The following is a 17,179-nucleotide window of genomic DNA, read 5'->3' as shown; positions in this document are numbered from 1 at the left end:
GTAACCCAAATAGTGTATGTTGCTAAATATAGTTATTATACATAGATTATTTTGCTGATACACATACGCACTTTGATGTTTTGTTATATATGTATGTATACAGTGAGCGACAAAAAAAGCTGATTTCGAGATTTTACTCATATATGTAGCGATATTCTCAGTACAAAAGTTTATTAAACGATGGTAAAGATATTAAAACAGGACAAACTATGAATTTTTACCACGTGTTTATTGAAATATTGAAACTATTTGTGAAATGTATAAAAATGGGGAAAAACGTGTTGGCTGCATTTTGGTCGTGTTTCACTTGTTTTGAAGCGATTTTCAACCTGTAAATTTTTTTTATATGTTGTAAATAAGCTATTCTATTTATAAACATAAAGAAATATATAATTATTTACGTTAATAATTTGTTACTCCACATTTATTTTTTATAGCTGCCCGAATTCTTCTGGGCATAATATGCTCGCACAGTTCTTTTTCGAATGGCTCCTATTCCAAGAGCTATTCGACTTCTCAATGAAATCGTTGCTGCTGTCCCTGAATGTGATATTTTCCACCTTGGGGAGCGTAGAATATCGGATATTATTTTAACATATTTATCTGGTAACCTGCGCTCATCATTACTTTCTTAATTTGAATGTGATGTATGAGTGGAATCTTAATCTACTCTCTTCCATTTGGGCCTCGCTGTGATTTTATTTTTTATTCATATTTTGTTTTATTTTATTTTATTTTTTCTTTCTCCTTAGTACATTTTTATATACTATTTTAATTTTGTTCAGTGTAAACAAAGAATGGGATTTATGGATTTTATTTTTGATTTTTACACTTTTGTTTTTTATTTTTTTTTCTCTCTGAATGATGTATTATTTTCCTTTTGTTACTTTTTTTTTATTATTTTATTTTACCATGTTTTCTGCTTTTGCTTTTTTCCTTTATTTACAGTTTACGTCAAATGTTACTTTTTTGTATATGTGCGTACGGTCTTTCACACGTAGCATCCATATTGTACTGTCAAATGCAGTTACTTTTTTTGTTTTGTATATATGTATGGTCTTTCACGTAGCATGGAAATATTTGTACTTGTCAAATGCTACTACTTTTTTGTATATATATAATATATATGTACGTTCAATGTTCGGATAATCGTGTGTTTGTGTATTATAATAAATTTACGATATCACATTGCATAATAATTTGTTCTCTCGTGGTCTGATTGTAAATCTGTTCATTTGAACTGATTAATTAATATTGTCCAATGTTTCAAAATTGTTTGTGGGATACGTCAGTGTCTCTTATTTGCAATAGGTACAAAGTAAATTATAAATAAATAATTAATATTTCTACGCATTTTATTTTGATTTCGTCACCTTTCACACGCTCACAGCAAATAAAACGCGGATTGATTTTTAATAACAAATTTATTATTTTGTATTTGAAAAATACTTATATACCGATTCGGTCAATTTCCACACCTTACAGACACTCGAAAGCTTTTGCCGAGTCTTGTTTTTTTCCTTTTAAGAACAAACCGCGTTTAAATGTCTGCACAGTGTGAAACTACCGAACCTAACTGAAATTGAAGATTGAACCATTAACATAAAATACATTAGGAGGTTGTTATTGCATTACAGATTACAAAACTGTAAATGCAAACTGCCGTTGCCTGTTTATATATCAAAAAAACGAACCCTTTTCGGGTAAAAAAATTAAAAAAACCATAGAAAATACATAAAGTTTATAATAATCAGTGTACTTGGTTGTATATAATTCTAAAGCTGCTTGGGCAAAAATAAAATAAATCTCAGAGTTACATCAAAAATTATAATAATAAAAAAAAAAATACTTGCAGCAATAAATATATTATATCTTGTACTACTAAGTCAGGGCAATAGACTCCAAAAGAATTGGTTTTTTTTCATCTAATCGGAGACAATTTTAATATTATACATATAAATATAGCCCTGGTTTAAGTACAGTACGAGTTATGTATTATATATATATGTATATATATATATATACACAATATTTAAATAAAAGTTCATTAATAATTAATAATATAAACCCATTCAAAATAACGAATCGGTTAAGATAATCGTGAGCTTGCATCTTCAAAAACAGGGAGCTTTTACAAAAAAAGATTAACTATAAGCGAGCCCGTATTTCAAATTTGTGGACAACGACCGTAAAATGGGTCTGTTCCCAACATGCGTTCAAAACTTTATAATAGCCTTAATGCGATACCATAATAGAGATAAAATCGTGCATCGGCCAAAATGGACTTAAAATTAAAACATTTATTGTATAATAATAATCATTTTTACCATCACTTTTTATGATAGTATTCAGAGTGCGTGCTGTACATTAGAAATGGTACCACTTGCATATATTATATATAATAATATATATATATATATATATATATATTCAAGTAAAATTCATAGATATAAATAACCTATAAACAAAAATAATAATAAAAAAAAAACACACATTGTTTCCATACTGGTGTGGTACGTGTGTATGATGATCAAAGTACATTGTGATCAAAAAAATAAACTAAAAATCAAACAAATAATCTCTTTCGACACTATTACATTCATAGATGTCACATCCTGCAACAAGAAAATAAACGCAATGAAATAAATATACAGCAATTGGATGCATGCGGTTTGATTTTAAAAGGGTCAATGAATGAAGTCAATGATTCATAAGAAGTGATATTAGAACATTTAGTTTATTAAACTAACGAGGGATTTGCCTCGATGATGCGTTACAAACGAATGAAGTCCTAACCTCGTTAATGCTCCCGGCAACTATGTATGTATATTATATAGTAAAACAAACAGTCAACATCAAATTCATTAATTATATACGATGCAAAATCTTGTGTGTGGAGCATCTGACACCAGCCAAGGTTCTCCAGTCTTCCACCTTCCTATTTACAGTAACCGAACACAGTCGGCATAAACCCAATTTCAAGGATCAGTCGGGCAATGTTCAAAATTTAATCTCTTTAAACCTTATTCATATCCTATTCTATTTATATACTACTAGCTGATGATAATAAAGCATGCAGTTCCTGTTCCCGTTTCTCGATGTGTTTCGAATTAATACTTAATAATCGAATTAAATTACAGTCATGATAATTTGTGGGAAAAACGCAGGTGGCGAACACGTTTGAAATTGTTGCGTTGCAATGCCACTCATTCCTGTTTTCCCGTTCGTTTTTTTTTTTTACAGAAACCATCGTGGGCATACGCACAATAATTCATGCGTAAGTTTCATCGCAATCGGTTCAATGTAATAGGAACGCATACGTGACAGACAGACAGTTAAACATTGATATTTATATATATATATATATATATATATATATATATATATATATATATATATATATATATATACATATATATAATATAGATTGTAAACGAGAAATCCTTGTTCAACTAAATTCGAACGTAAACACCGTTGACTAGGTGACTAATTATAAACAAAATAATATGCCCATTTGTTAGGAATAAAACTACTGATGATTTTATCATACGACTTCATGCAAGCCTAATCTGTTTACCAGAGACAATTTTAAAGTTTGAAAATAAATAATATGTCCTCTGTGTACGAGTATTATAATATGGAATTAATAATTTAATTTATTCTTTTTACTATGCCGGCCGATCATGTGAACGAAGTGACATGCGTCTCTTTCCACGATATACGATTCCAAGGTGATTACGACAGACGGAAAGTGACATGCGCAAAGCCCACACTATGTCGCGTCTCTTTCTACGATATACGATTCCAAGGTGATAAATAAAAAAGACGGAGCATGTTAACGGACATTCACACGCACGCGGGCACGCATTAGAAATTTACTATTAATAATATTAAGGGGGTCACACATTCACATAATCTTACAAACGATAATGAAAAATTGTAGATAACTTAACATTATGACAATAATAATTTTTTTTTAAACATCGATTAATAGTAATTTTTTAGACCTATACAACTGGATACCACTTGGAGATAACAACAACCTTCCCAGGGATAACTTCATAACATGGTAAATAGTACAAACGTTTGACACACGGTGTAAGTCAAACATCGCTCAGATTCGAGTGTGCAAAAACAAAATATTTAAAACAAATGCCCACCATTAGGGATTTCGATTTGGAAAACACATCGTAAATCCGACTCAAAGTCTCATAAACTGATCGCTGATTTAATTTCAAACTTGTACCCGTCGAAAATACAACCACGCAGTGTTGTATGTCACACATTCAAAATTACACATACAAGCGCGTCATCGATCAGCTGGCAGTTTGAGTAGGATTTACTATATATATATATATATTTTCGATCTGAATATGGACAGTCGCCGTTGCCGACAGCCTCGCCTTGACCCTTTTAAAACTGATTTAATATAATAGCATAATCATCAATCCACCGGTAAACTATACAAAATTTGCGTACGAGCAGTAGTGACCCGCATTTTGGGTTCGTTTAATTTCGGCCGTTTTCAGCACATCGAGCATGATCTTCTTGTATTCGGGAGACAGGCCGTCAACTAGATTCGAGTAGAATTGTTTCTCGGTAGTTCTCAATTCTAGAATAAAAATAAAATACAGTATAAAAACATCAACGCCGCAACGATAGATCAATAGTCTTGTTAACATCGGACACATACTGTTCATTGTATCTAAGAAGATTACGTATTCATCAATGGGACAGTCGGCTTTGTCTAATGGTGTTGCGTACGATTCGAAAGGTGTAACATCAGTGCCGCTGTAATCATCGTTCTGTAATGATAAAAAACAAATTAATTTAAGTATACGTTCTATATTCCAGCAGCCCGGTTGAGCAGATATGTATATCGCTCTAGATATTGGAGACATTGCCAAAATATTTGTGCGAGCCACAGGAGGTGAAAACAAATCACGATTCCTCAGGTGCATGAAACTTAAATTCATTAAGAACCTGAGGATTGTGTACTATCCCATTTAATAGCTTAAACAAGTGCTTTCCCAGAAACAACACGACGAGACACCCCAATGAGTTGAAGCCCTACGCCCCAGGATATAGCGGAGGATAATAACCATACAATTTCATATGAAGATATCTGATAAATCGTTTTTGTTTACGTACATAGTCGCTATCGGCATCAGTGTAGTTGGCGCTGACAGTATTCGTGGAGTTCTCAATTTCATCTGCGTCTGAAGATAGCACTGCAACGAAGAAAAAGTCGATAAGTAAAATTTGACAAACGATAAAGATGGAGATATCTGGTTGGAACGGTAGATACCCTCATAGTCGTCTGATTTGTTAATTTCATTCTCGTCTTCACTTTCGATCTCCTCTTCCAGAGCGTCTCTAGACGTTCTCGTCTTCTTCAGTCCGTCGAATAATAGCATGCACGCCGGCATTATTTGCGGCACACTATCGCCTAGTATTTGGTCTCGGTTCTGCGGTTCCAAGCCCAACAGTACGCAAAATCCTATTATCGACAATTTTCGGTCGTGTATGCTGCAATTAGAAATTATCAATTGTTTAAAGTTCACATCGAACGGAGCTAACAAAGGATCAACCCTTTGGATACTCTTCTGAAGGCCACTGATTACACTGAGCAATTAAAAAAAATGACCGAAGCGGAAACTAATCAATCCTTATTAAATTCGATCCACCGAATTCAAATATGACAAGGATTTTTGTTAGCTTAGCGTTTAAAAAAATGAGAAATCTTGGCTTTGCAGACTTTAATTCAAAATCTAGTTTGCCAAAAGTGAGTATGAATCATGTCAGATGTTTTTTATTTATTATTCTACTTAAAATTATTGTCATATTTGAATTCAGTGGGTCAAACTTAGTAAAGATTGATTTAATCTCTGCTCTGGTAAGTAAAAAACACTACTTTTTTCAAGGCATAAGTATAATGAACATTTCAGAGGGTTTTCTTAATAATATTATACTCTTTTAAAAGCGGTTTCCATTTTAATAACTTTTTTTGATATAAAAAAGTCGCCGATATAAACAAAAATGAACTCGTTGAAAAGTCTTGCAAGGATTCTGAGATATTAATTAGATAACTAATTTTTGTCTTATAAATCGAGCTTAATAGGTTTAAATTCTGTTCGCAACAACGTATATGTATGACGATGGTTTGTTTAAATACCGAACCACAGTTTTACTCTAAATAAACAAGAGTCATAACATTGATTTGATCTTGGTTCATGTTTTCCTACGTTAATGAGTCAAAATTTTTATCATTCGGATAACGTTTGATGTTTTAATACCCAGTCATCTTTTGGTTTATTTTTATAAGCGTTCGTTTAAATAAAAAAAATTATAAACCAAATAATACATCAAAAATCATCGACGATTCCGACCCAGTGACTTCTAAAAGTTCTAAATTGCAAGCAGTGTATTACAGATAGACAGCCAAAGGTTTGAAAATATCCACCAACATACCCTAAGAAACAATCGGAGTCCGTAATCCACTGTTGGATGAAATGCGTCGCTAACGATCCCGACGGCACTTCCAAGCGTAAGCATCTCAAAATTTCCAACAATAAATTGGGATCGTAGAAGAGAGCGGCAATCACCACCTACAAAACGAAAAATCACTCATGTGGACAGGTTCCATCAGACAAAACAACCACGTTGAGAGCTCGATCGTACCTGAAGGCACATAACCCGCAGTTCTGAAGTTTTGACATCCCTCGTCAGCCTGGACAGAGCCAGGGATACGAAGCACGGTATGGCTTGAGTGATGCGACCCCTGCATTGCAATATAATAATCTCTAATAATTTGGCAGCGTGACATTCCGGGTCCTCTTCGAAATTTCCATTCAATATCTGCGAACAAAGCGTACATTATTGTGAAGACGATTTTTTTCCTATAAGTGCAACCTAGAATGTATAAAAGAAAAGTCGAAAGGCCATCGGTCAAATTTAAATCGAACTCAACGACAGAAAATGCAATGCGAAATGAACGTAGGGATGTATAACAACAGCAATATAAAACTAGTGACATCAATATATATGTATGGAACTGAAAAATCGCTATAAAGAAAATACAATCGCTTTACAATACCTCAGTTATACGACGCATAGATTAAATTTATATATATAAATAAATAGACATATACGCAAAAGGCGAATATATGTGTGTGTTAAATCTAAGTGTATGAACTCGCAACGCTTACAAGTGTATGATAAATATTAATAATATTATAAAAATGAGATCATTTCTCGATCGGAATGCCTTACCGCAGTACACATATTGAAAATGGCAAGGACGTGGTTTTCGTTTGATAAAAACGCTTCGGTATCTACTGTTATGTAGTTGTGAAGGGCTGGCATCATTTCTGTAAAATATTCCTGCCCTTTGTTTTGGAATATTTCGTATATCTTGCCGAAGACTTGCCACAGCTCGGGAGAGATGGACTTGGAAGTCAAGTTGTAAATTAGAGAGAAAGCCTCTTCATAAAAATCTGAAAAATAAATTTTCATAAATATATAATTCCATCATACATGAATTGAATTACTTCGCATCCACCGTATTATATCTAGAAAAATGAAAATGTCTCGACGGAGATTAGTAGTAGGATCTGATTGTGTTAACAAACTCACCTATTAATCCGTAATGGAATATATGTACGACGACAGATAAAACTTCGGGTTGTAAACTTCGAGTGATCTTGTCGTTTTCCATCATCAGAGTCATAACCGTGTCGATTGTGTTGAGCAGAGCCATCGAAGTTATCGCCTTCTCGTCGGACATCTGACACTCGCCGAACACCTGTATGAAGGTGGACGCCAGATGGTTCGTGATCTCCCTGGCAACGGGCATCAGCTGCCGGGTGAACGAGCACAGCAATTTCTGCACCACGGACGTGAGCATTTCGTTCTCGCTGATACGCAGCAGATTCAAAATCTCCAGTGTAATGGGGTTGATCTTAGACACGACGTACTTCTCGACTATCGGTTCCTCGATGAGGAACGCCTGTATGCCGACGGCGGCTTCGAACTTGACCGGCAGCGACGTGTCGTTGAGCAACGACTCGACCATCAGGTTTATCATCTGAGCGAGCAGCTGTTCGTTTTTGATCTTGGCGCCGGCGAACTCGTGCAGTACCCACAGAGCTCTCGCCCTCATGTGGTCGTGGCTGCTCTGCACCTCGGGGAGCACGTACTGCATCAGCATCTCTTCGATGCGATCCTTGTAAATGTTTCGTTTGAGCAACACTCTCGCTAGCGAGCCGACCATGTGCAACGCGCCGTCTTTTTGTTGAACGGTGTAATTATTGCCCTCATTCGATATGACAAAGTGGCAGAATTGCATCGTCTGCAGAAGCATATTTTTTCGCTTTTTGCAACATTGTATGAGGAGGCCGGTCGTTGCCGGCAACGGTGTTAAACACTCGTCAATGATATCTGTGAATAAACAAGATAAATTAACAATGTATAGTACGTTTGTAAGTTATTATGAAAATAATATAAGACGTACCGGTTCTGGATCTCAGATAAGTTTTTGGATCGTTGACGAACATTTCTTCGGTGGAGTCATTGTGACACATAATGGGAAAGACTATATCGCGGATTATAGCGAACATGTGTGGCTTCAAGAACTTCCACGAGTGGCTAAAACTGATCCTAAAAATAACGCACACATTTAACAAAGTCAATTCAATATAAATTTCGGTCTATATAAACAGAATTTGTCGCAAAACAGTTGCTGCTAGAGCTTGTCAGTTGCAAATTGGCAACAAATCATCAGTTGAAGCCGTCCATGACGCAAGTGATGTTAATAATAAGCAGGTTGAGGATGAAATTCAAGTATTGGAAAATTTACTTGAACCAAACACACCTTTAATATTGTGTCAGTCATTTTATGCAAGTGGATAATTTGATCAGTTTCATTTTTAATTACTTGCAGCATGTACGGCCCGTTTTTATTGCATTTTAACGCAATTTAATGCTTCATACACATATTATACAAACCCTCGTGTGACGTAGTTGATCGTGTGATGCAGAACGTTCGGACTGACGAACACTTTGTTCCGGTATTGATCTAAGATTCTCAACATCACTTCTAATATACCGCCGGAGAACGTCGCCAAGTACCAATCAGCGAACTCGCTATAAGAACAATTGACGTGGCCGGGACTTCCAAATCTACAAAACCAAACACAATATGAGTGATAATTTTTACAGGGCTAATATTTTATTTTTATTCCAAACGAGTCTCACTTTTGGAAGAGCCTGTGCAAGATGCGAATGGTCCATTTCTTCAATTTCCACAAAGGCATACTACATTTCTCCTCGTCGTCCATAAGGGGAGGATATTCAGGTGCTGGTTTATCAGCCTCTACGCGCAACACTTCCATCCATTGCGAAAACATCTCCTTGACGATTAAATCGAGCGGCAACGCAAACTATAATTAAAAAAAAAATGAAATATAAATCATACCTACACAATTATTTACTGGTGTATCGTATAGAAGATTCAATACTCACTTGCACAAGAGTGAAATATATTTTTAATATTTGTTTCTGCATTATGATCGACTCGTCTGACATGTCGTACAATATATTGATCATCAATCTATACATCAGCGGGAGTAATATTTTCATGGCTTCCAATAGCGGCGCTCTAGCCGAGTATTCGTAAATCTTCACCAGCTGATACAGAGCGAGGAGGGCGCCCAGCCAGTTGGACGAATTTGGACTCTGTAAATACATGCTGATCTTGTCGACGATCTGCGGCCAACGATCGGGGAAATCGTTTCGGACGATGAAGTTTATGCATGTCGCCAAGTGGTACGAGGTCAGATTCGGCGCTTGGAAAGTCGCCTCGATGATGCTGTTGCGGATGAGCACGCGGTCCTGCTCGTGTATGATGAACACGGGAGTTTCAGGCTTTTGGAAGCGGAGGCGGTCTTCGCTGTCGTTCCAATAGCGAATGATCAGATTCTTCAGATATATGGCCGCCGCTTGTCGTATCGCAAGCTCGAACTCGGTCGTCACGATGATTTGGAGCAAAAGTGGCGGAAAGCCGGGCGTTGAGTTCATCTGAAATTCATAAAAACAGAATTGAAAGGGACTATTGTATTATATAATACATAAATTTGCATTTGTACAAGATTTTACATCCAAATTTACTGTAGAAATCAAATAGAAAAATTAATTTGGGACAAAGGTAAAGGACTGGTTTACATAGGAATTTCTGAATTTATAACCATAGCAGAATTGCTCAATGGAAATCCCTAACTGCTGAGTATTCTAGATTGTGGCTTGGCATTCAGATTGTGAGCATTACATTTTAACAACAATGAAGAAGATGGAACTAGTTTTGGAAGAATACATTCATTAATACACTTCTTTTGTTTATTTTATATTGTTGCAAGATATATTAGAGAGTCTAAACACGCCTTTACAAATCTCGAAATCCTCGGCGGTAGTTATCTAGGGTTTGGTTGGATTAGCTACAATTTTTATACCTGCTTTCTATTGGATTTCTAAATATTTCTAGTTGGAAATGTTGGCGAAATTTTCAGCTTGGCGCTTTTCTTTCAACAGAAAATACGCCAGCACTCAAAGGGTTAATAAAGTCGGAGTCGGTAACCCAATGTATTCCGTTTTTTTTAATCTCTCATTGTGTTATGTACTTAGTATAATGGCGTTCAATGCCCAAGTTTCGCATCAACATGTCATCACTGGCAAGATTGAAGAATTTTTTCTTCACGCAGACATTGTTTAGTCACATAAAATATATACGTGATACGGAATGTTCATAAGTGAAATGTGTCGACACTTAAGCAGATAATAAAAATTGAGTAGCAAGCATTCAGATACACTGCACTGCATGTCATCACGTCGTAATAATAATCATTATCGCTTCAAGTTGGTATAAGGATGAGATTTCAACTAAATACGAACTTACTTAGTCATTGCTCATTGTACATACGATATCATTGTAATCGGCATTACAATGATACGAAAGTGTGGTTCATTTGTCTCGTATTCTGTACGACTCGCGATGGCCAATTACATTTCGTTGCGGAAAAAAGCCATCGATTCATTGCAACCTACTCTAGAAAGTACATATGTGTGAAATAATCCAGTTGCACTGCAAACACAAAGCCCGATATAAATATTTGAATATGCTAAGCTGCATTCAGATTAGCGAGGGTATACGAACGCTAAAATAAAACACCGTTTTACACTCGACGTGGCCGATGAATGTTTTACAGCTATCGATGGAAGTGTATTTCGTACGCGAAAAAATAAAACTCAATGCATCGCATTTACAAAACAGATTCTCGGTTCAATTCTGTGCTTGAAAAATGGCAACAATCTGATCATTCGCCAACATTGAGTGTCACATTCCATATACGGTTCTATTTTTAAAATAAGGAGAAGTTCATAAGAAATGACAATAATTATATTAACGGCTTGGAATTGATTCAGTACCAGATTTAGTTTTAAACAATAGAAATGTGATTAGGGTTAATTTATCGGAAATTGACGTAATTTATGTCCCGTGTCTTCTAATTTCGAATCCCGGGAAAAATATTTCAATCAAAACGTAATTTAAATGGTTTAAAAATAAACGCGAATGAATATATCATATGATGAAACTATGTATTATGAAGCGAGTGTGCTACTCTTGTATTGACGATTCCACGATGGAAGAAACTCTTTCTGAGATTCTGATGAAGATAAGACAATTGTGTATTTGGCGACGAATGAAGAATTTAACAAGGAGTCATCGAAGAATTTTAAAACTACAAAATATCGTAAATAAAATAAATAAATAGCCTCGATTTAAAAAAAAAAATACAAATTTACAAATTTGGACAAGATCTTTCGTTCCTTTTATCTATAAAACCCACTTCGAAATGAAAGAGTTTTTTACATTGCTACAAATATTTTGCTTTCGGATCATTTTAATGAAGTATTCTTATGAAGCCATTTCAAATGAATAGATAATCAGGAGTATTTGAGCAAAATCTAGGCTTTCGAATTCTCATTTTAATACTGTATTCTTTTCTTAGCAATATATCAAATTAATTTTAGAAATATTTGTGTAAAATCTAGGCTTACAGATTCTCATTACAAAACCATAACATTTTTAATATTCCCAAGAAGCTATGCATTTCAAATAAACAAATTTAAGAAATATTTGTGCAAAATTCTCAGATTCAAAAATCTTCAGATTCTCATTTTAACATTACAGACTAATTATTAAGAAGCTATTTCAAATAAATAAATTTTTATTATTGCATTTTTCCCAATTAATAGATATTGTTTCCTTTTCTTTTAATAAAAAAAAGAGATTGTTCTGATTTACTGAATAAGGTTAATTTCAGAATCCCAGTTCGGTACTCTAGACGCGTTGCACTCTTTTCACTTGATCCTTTCAATACTAATTCCCAAAAATATTCTTATCTGCAGCGCGTTTATCGTATGTTTAACGGAGAGTTGAATGAGGTTGATCTATTTGGTATTTCCCTACATCAATTCAGGTCTAACATCAAGAGAATCTTGACCGATTGATTCATTTCTTCTCCTATTCTATTTTTCCAATATTTTTATACTTTAGTTTAGTTATGTAATGTGCTATTTAATCATATTATAGCTTTCATTCTTTTCCTTTTCATTTGTTTATTTTGTATTTACCTTTTTCATTTGTTTTATATTTGTAAATTTCGATTTCTTCTTATAGTCTATTTGATAACCTTTTTCCAATATTTTAATACTATAGTTTAATTATGCAATGTTCTACATATTTTGTCATGTTATAGCCTTTATTCTTTTCTTTTTCATTTGTTTTCCTTATATTTATCTTTTTAATTTTTTTTTATATTTTTTGTAAAAATCTGTAATTGGACTCGGATGTCACTTATATCATATATTTACTATTTGTTTTTTTTATACATATCTATGTACATCCCGTTGTCTGTTGATTTTTTTATAAATAAAATAAAAAAATAAATACTGATGTCGAGCTCCGTGCAGTGTTTTCCGGGAATTGAAAAAGTGCCGTACACCAGAAACCGTAGATGAGATACAGCGGAGGGGTATTCCTAGAAGTTGACCTACTAAATATGTACATATTTATAATACAAACATCGCGATAGCAAAAGTGCAAGCGACATGTCACAGATTGATTGGTGCAATATTTCCAATATTTTTATACTTTAGTTTAGTTATGTAATGTGCTATTTAATCATATTATAGCTTTCATTGTTTTCCTTTTCATTTGTTTATTTTGTATTTACCTTTTTCATTTGTTTTATATTTGTAAATTTCAATTTCTTCTTATAGTCTATTTTATAACCTTTTTCCAATATTTTAATACTATAGTTTAATTATGCAATGTTCTACATATTTTGTCATGTTATAGCCTTTATTCTTTTCTTTTTCATTTGTTTTCCTTATATTTATCTTTTTAATTTTTTTTTATATTTTTTGTAAAAATCTGCAATTGGACTCGGATGTTACTTATATTATATATTTACTATTTGTTTTTTTTATACATATCTATGTACATCCCGTTGTCTGTTGATTTTTTTAAAAATAAAATAAAAAAATAAATACTGATGTCGAGCTCCACGCAGTGTTTTCCGGGAATTGAAAAAGTGCCGTACACCAGAAACCGTTGATGAGATACAGCGGAGGGGTATTCCGAGAAGTTGACCTACTAAATATGTACATATTTATAATACAAACATCGCGATAGCAAAAGTGCAAGCGGCATGTCACCGATTGATTGGTGCAATATTTCCAATATTTTTATACTTTAGTTTAGTTATGTAATGTGCTATTTAATCATATTATAGCTTTCATTCTTTTCCTTTTCATTTGTATATTTTGTATTTACCTTTTTCATTTGTTTTATATTTGTATATTTCAATTTCTTCTTATATTCTATTTTATAACCTTTTCCAAATATTTTAATACTATAGTTTAATTATGCAATGTTCTACATATTTTGTCATGCCTTTATTATTTACTTTTTAATTTGTTTTCCTTATATTTATCTTTTTCATTTTTGTAAAAATCTATTATTGGACTCGGATGTTACATATATTATTTATTTACTATTTGTTTTTTTTATACATATCTATGTACATCCCGTTGTCTGTTGATTTGTTTATAAATAAAATAAAATAAAATAAAAATAGCACTAGAGACCTGTGTGGGGCGACGCAAATGATTTCAACACAAACAAGAGTCCAATTTGTCGGAACATGGACAGCACGAGAGCGGTTGATATGAAGTGACCCAATAAAGATGTCAGGACCTTGACTTTTTGTCAGTTCCACATACTGTATCGAGGAAAATTGTACGTATGTATAATAAATATCCAATAGCAGATTTATTATGATAATATCTACATACATATGTATAATGATAGCTAGCTAGCTTTCTTTGTATTAAATGTGTCCGTACAAATAATTGATATGGTACTTGTGTACACACAATGCACATGTACATGGGTATATTACCATGGTAGTTGTATATTAACAACATATGTTGTTGTGTGCCTCATTTCACATGCCCAGTCAAATTATAAACTAATCAATAATCCGACCATCCCGAGTTGGACAAGTGGATGCTTTGTTTTCATTTCAATTATCGAATTGATATTAAAGACTATTCTCGAATGCGAAAAGGTCACGCGAAATTTTGCGACACTAAAACTAAACGAATATCGTATACATATATTATATACAGTGCCGGTCACTGAAATCGCAAACCCCTTAAATTTTACGATTTTCGGGTAAGAAAACCTATAGTCGTTATATATTAGGATTTTCTACTACTTAGTTATTTAAATACACAACCTTTCTTCGATTTGAGCTCATTTTCGTGTGTGATTTCGGAGTGGAAACAATATAATTTGAAGAAACATGCCGCAGAACAGAAAAACACACGAAGTGCAGCTAATTATATCGAATATGGTGAGTTGTGGTGAAATTTCCTTTTATCATTTGGAGAAATTTCCGCTAGAGTAGGATGTTCCAAATCCACTGTCTTCAGAATTTTGAAGAAAGAACGGGAATTTGGAACGTTACATCGAAAAAAGGGAACTGGATCGAAACGACAGGCATCTAGGAGGGAAGATCTAGGTTCTAGGTTCAAAACTGCTACAGAAATTAGACGAGATGCTCCTGAAAGGTTTTCAATCGACATTAGTGTGGAAACTATACGTTGACACTTTAGAGATAGTGGACTTTTCGCAAAGAGACCGACGAATAAACCGCTCCTCATGAAGAAAATGATGCGTGCACGCTTGGAATGGGCCAAAACACACAAAATTTGGATTGAAATGGATTGGCGAAGAGTCATATTCTCGAATGAATCCAAATTCAACATGGTTGGCTCGGGTGGGTTGCAGAATTTCCGGCGTAAATGTTGAGAACGCTACAAGAAAAATTGCACCCGGAATACAGCAAAGCACCCTCAGAGTGTAATCATCTGGGGATGTTTTTTTATTATGGAGTTGGAAGAATTACATTTATGAAAGGGTTCGTGAATGTTGAAATTTACAAAAATATTTTAAAAGATCATCTCATACTATCAATAGAAAAACACTTTTCTAGGTGTCATGACGTCATATTTCAAGACGATTATGCACCTTCCCATAGTGCAAAATCGCTAATTTTTTTTCTTTATTTTATGCATTTGAATGTGCACAATAATAATAAATACAAAAAGATGTGATATTTGAATAGGTTTTTCAAAGGAGAAGACTTATTTACGACAACTCAGAGTACCAACATTAACTTGGCCTGGAAAAAGCCCCGATTTGAACCCCATTAAGAACCTATGGAGTAGAATTAAACGAAAAATCAGCAAAAACATCATTCCAAACCTTCAATCATTACAAAATACTATCCAAAAAATATGATTTGAGAAATTTCCATTACAAATCCTCGAGGAATTCGTAAATTCCATGCTTTGGGGAATTGTCGCAGTCATTAAAACAAAAGGGGGAGCAACTAAATATTAAATATTTTATTATCTTATTCTTATGTGTCTATACGTTGTTATTCAATTAAAAAAATGTTCAAAAGTGTTGGGCTTTATTTTCTACAGCAATAATGCGTGAAGAAGACATTGGTCGTAAAATATCCTTCACGCTTAATTTGTCCTAGTTCGTTTTTATTACATTTTTCTAACATACATATTAACCCACAAATAACTAAAATGATATTTACCATCATTTTAAATCATTTGGGCGTGACTTTAAATCTAAATAAACGCGTATAATGGTTTCTTCGTGTTTTTGTAAGGGGTTGCGATTTCAGTGACCAGCACTGTATATATATATATGCATATGGAATACTGTTTCATAAATAGTGACCGAATATCGTATACTTATGTTTACGTTAACGGAATACTGTTTCATAAACACTACGTAATTTTTTTTTTAAAGTCACAACGTTTTTGAATATGGTTTAATAGCAATAAGCAATTTTTCAATCGGGAAATTTTGTATGCGGGTCTTTGATTTTTAGGTCTGACTCCTAATTATAGATTAGTCTATTCAATTTGCACCAATTTATCTGATTTTTTTAATGAATCTGGACAGTGATTATCTCGAGTGACGATATTTGCGAATATTGATTTTTCCACACAACATCTATGTATGTATGTATATTTTGGACAAGAATAATATATTTTTCTGTCAAAATAATATTCGCATTGTTGTATAAATAATGTGAATAATGAAATTAAGTTATAATAGCCTTGGTCTAATTGATTTTTAATATTTAAAAAACGAAAAATTGTATAATATTTTCGACCAGATGAACAAGTTTTTTTTCGATTGCATTTTATAAATCAAAATGTATTTTGATCGATACAATTTAATTACTCTAATATTTACTTTGTAAGATAAAAATTATATTACAGCTGTCGTTGACTGGATAAATAATTTTTGGAAAAAATTTAATTACTTTAGTCTATGTTGAAAATAAACCGGATAAATGAGCACATTTTTTCGATTGCATTTTATTAATCCAAAATGCATTTTGATCGATAAAAATTTAAATACTCAGTTTCCTTTGAAAAATAAAAATAATATTTAAACTGTTGCATTGCATTGAAAATAAATCGAAATATATTTTGGGCGATTAAATTTAATCACGCAAATTGAAAA

The 17,179-nt window shown here is 33.4% G+C and overlaps 1 protein-coding gene across 2 annotated transcripts in view; it reads right to left on the bottom strand.

The window, feature by feature from the left end:
• Nucleotides 1-17,179, bottom strand: part of msk (importin-7 msk) — a 31,055-nt gene that overhangs the window by 12,367 nt on the left and 1,509 nt on the right. Inside the window, exons 2-14 of one of the 2 annotated variants that reach the window (XR_013261656.1) lie at nucleotides 9,523-10,077; nucleotides 9,256-9,440; nucleotides 9,007-9,180; nucleotides 8,513-8,658; nucleotides 7,636-8,439; nucleotides 7,273-7,496; nucleotides 6,682-6,858; nucleotides 6,472-6,608; nucleotides 5,309-5,529; nucleotides 5,152-5,231; nucleotides 4,694-4,805; nucleotides 4,396-4,612; nucleotides 3,979-4,007 (exon numbers count right to left, since the gene is read on the bottom strand). Coding sequence is in view for 1 of the 2 variants with exons in the window: in XM_077446208.1 (XP_077302334.1) it covers nucleotides 4,480-4,612; nucleotides 4,694-4,805; nucleotides 5,152-5,231; nucleotides 5,309-5,529; nucleotides 6,472-6,608; nucleotides 6,682-6,858; nucleotides 7,273-7,496; nucleotides 7,636-8,439; nucleotides 8,513-8,658; nucleotides 9,007-9,180; nucleotides 9,256-9,440; nucleotides 9,523-10,077 (2,948 nt within the window). In the remaining variant the exon portion in view is untranslated. Of the gene's footprint in view, nucleotides 1-3,978; nucleotides 4,008-4,395; nucleotides 4,613-4,693; nucleotides 4,806-5,151; nucleotides 5,232-5,308; nucleotides 5,530-6,471; nucleotides 6,609-6,681; nucleotides 6,859-7,272; nucleotides 7,497-7,635; nucleotides 8,440-8,512; nucleotides 8,659-9,006; nucleotides 9,181-9,255; nucleotides 9,441-9,522; nucleotides 10,078-17,179 lie in introns of those variants that run through there. The other variant, XM_077446208.1, reaches the window with a different exon arrangement.

The sequence above is a fragment of the Arctopsyche grandis genome, chromosome 2 (genome assembly GCF_051622035.1).
Source record: "Arctopsyche grandis isolate Sample6627 chromosome 2, ASM5162203v2, whole genome shotgun sequence".
Classification (NCBI taxonomy): Eukaryota; Metazoa; Arthropoda; class Insecta; order Trichoptera; family Hydropsychidae; genus Arctopsyche; species Arctopsyche grandis.
Note: the sequence above shows the minus strand (reverse complement) of the source record. Positions and strands in the feature narration are given on the sequence as shown.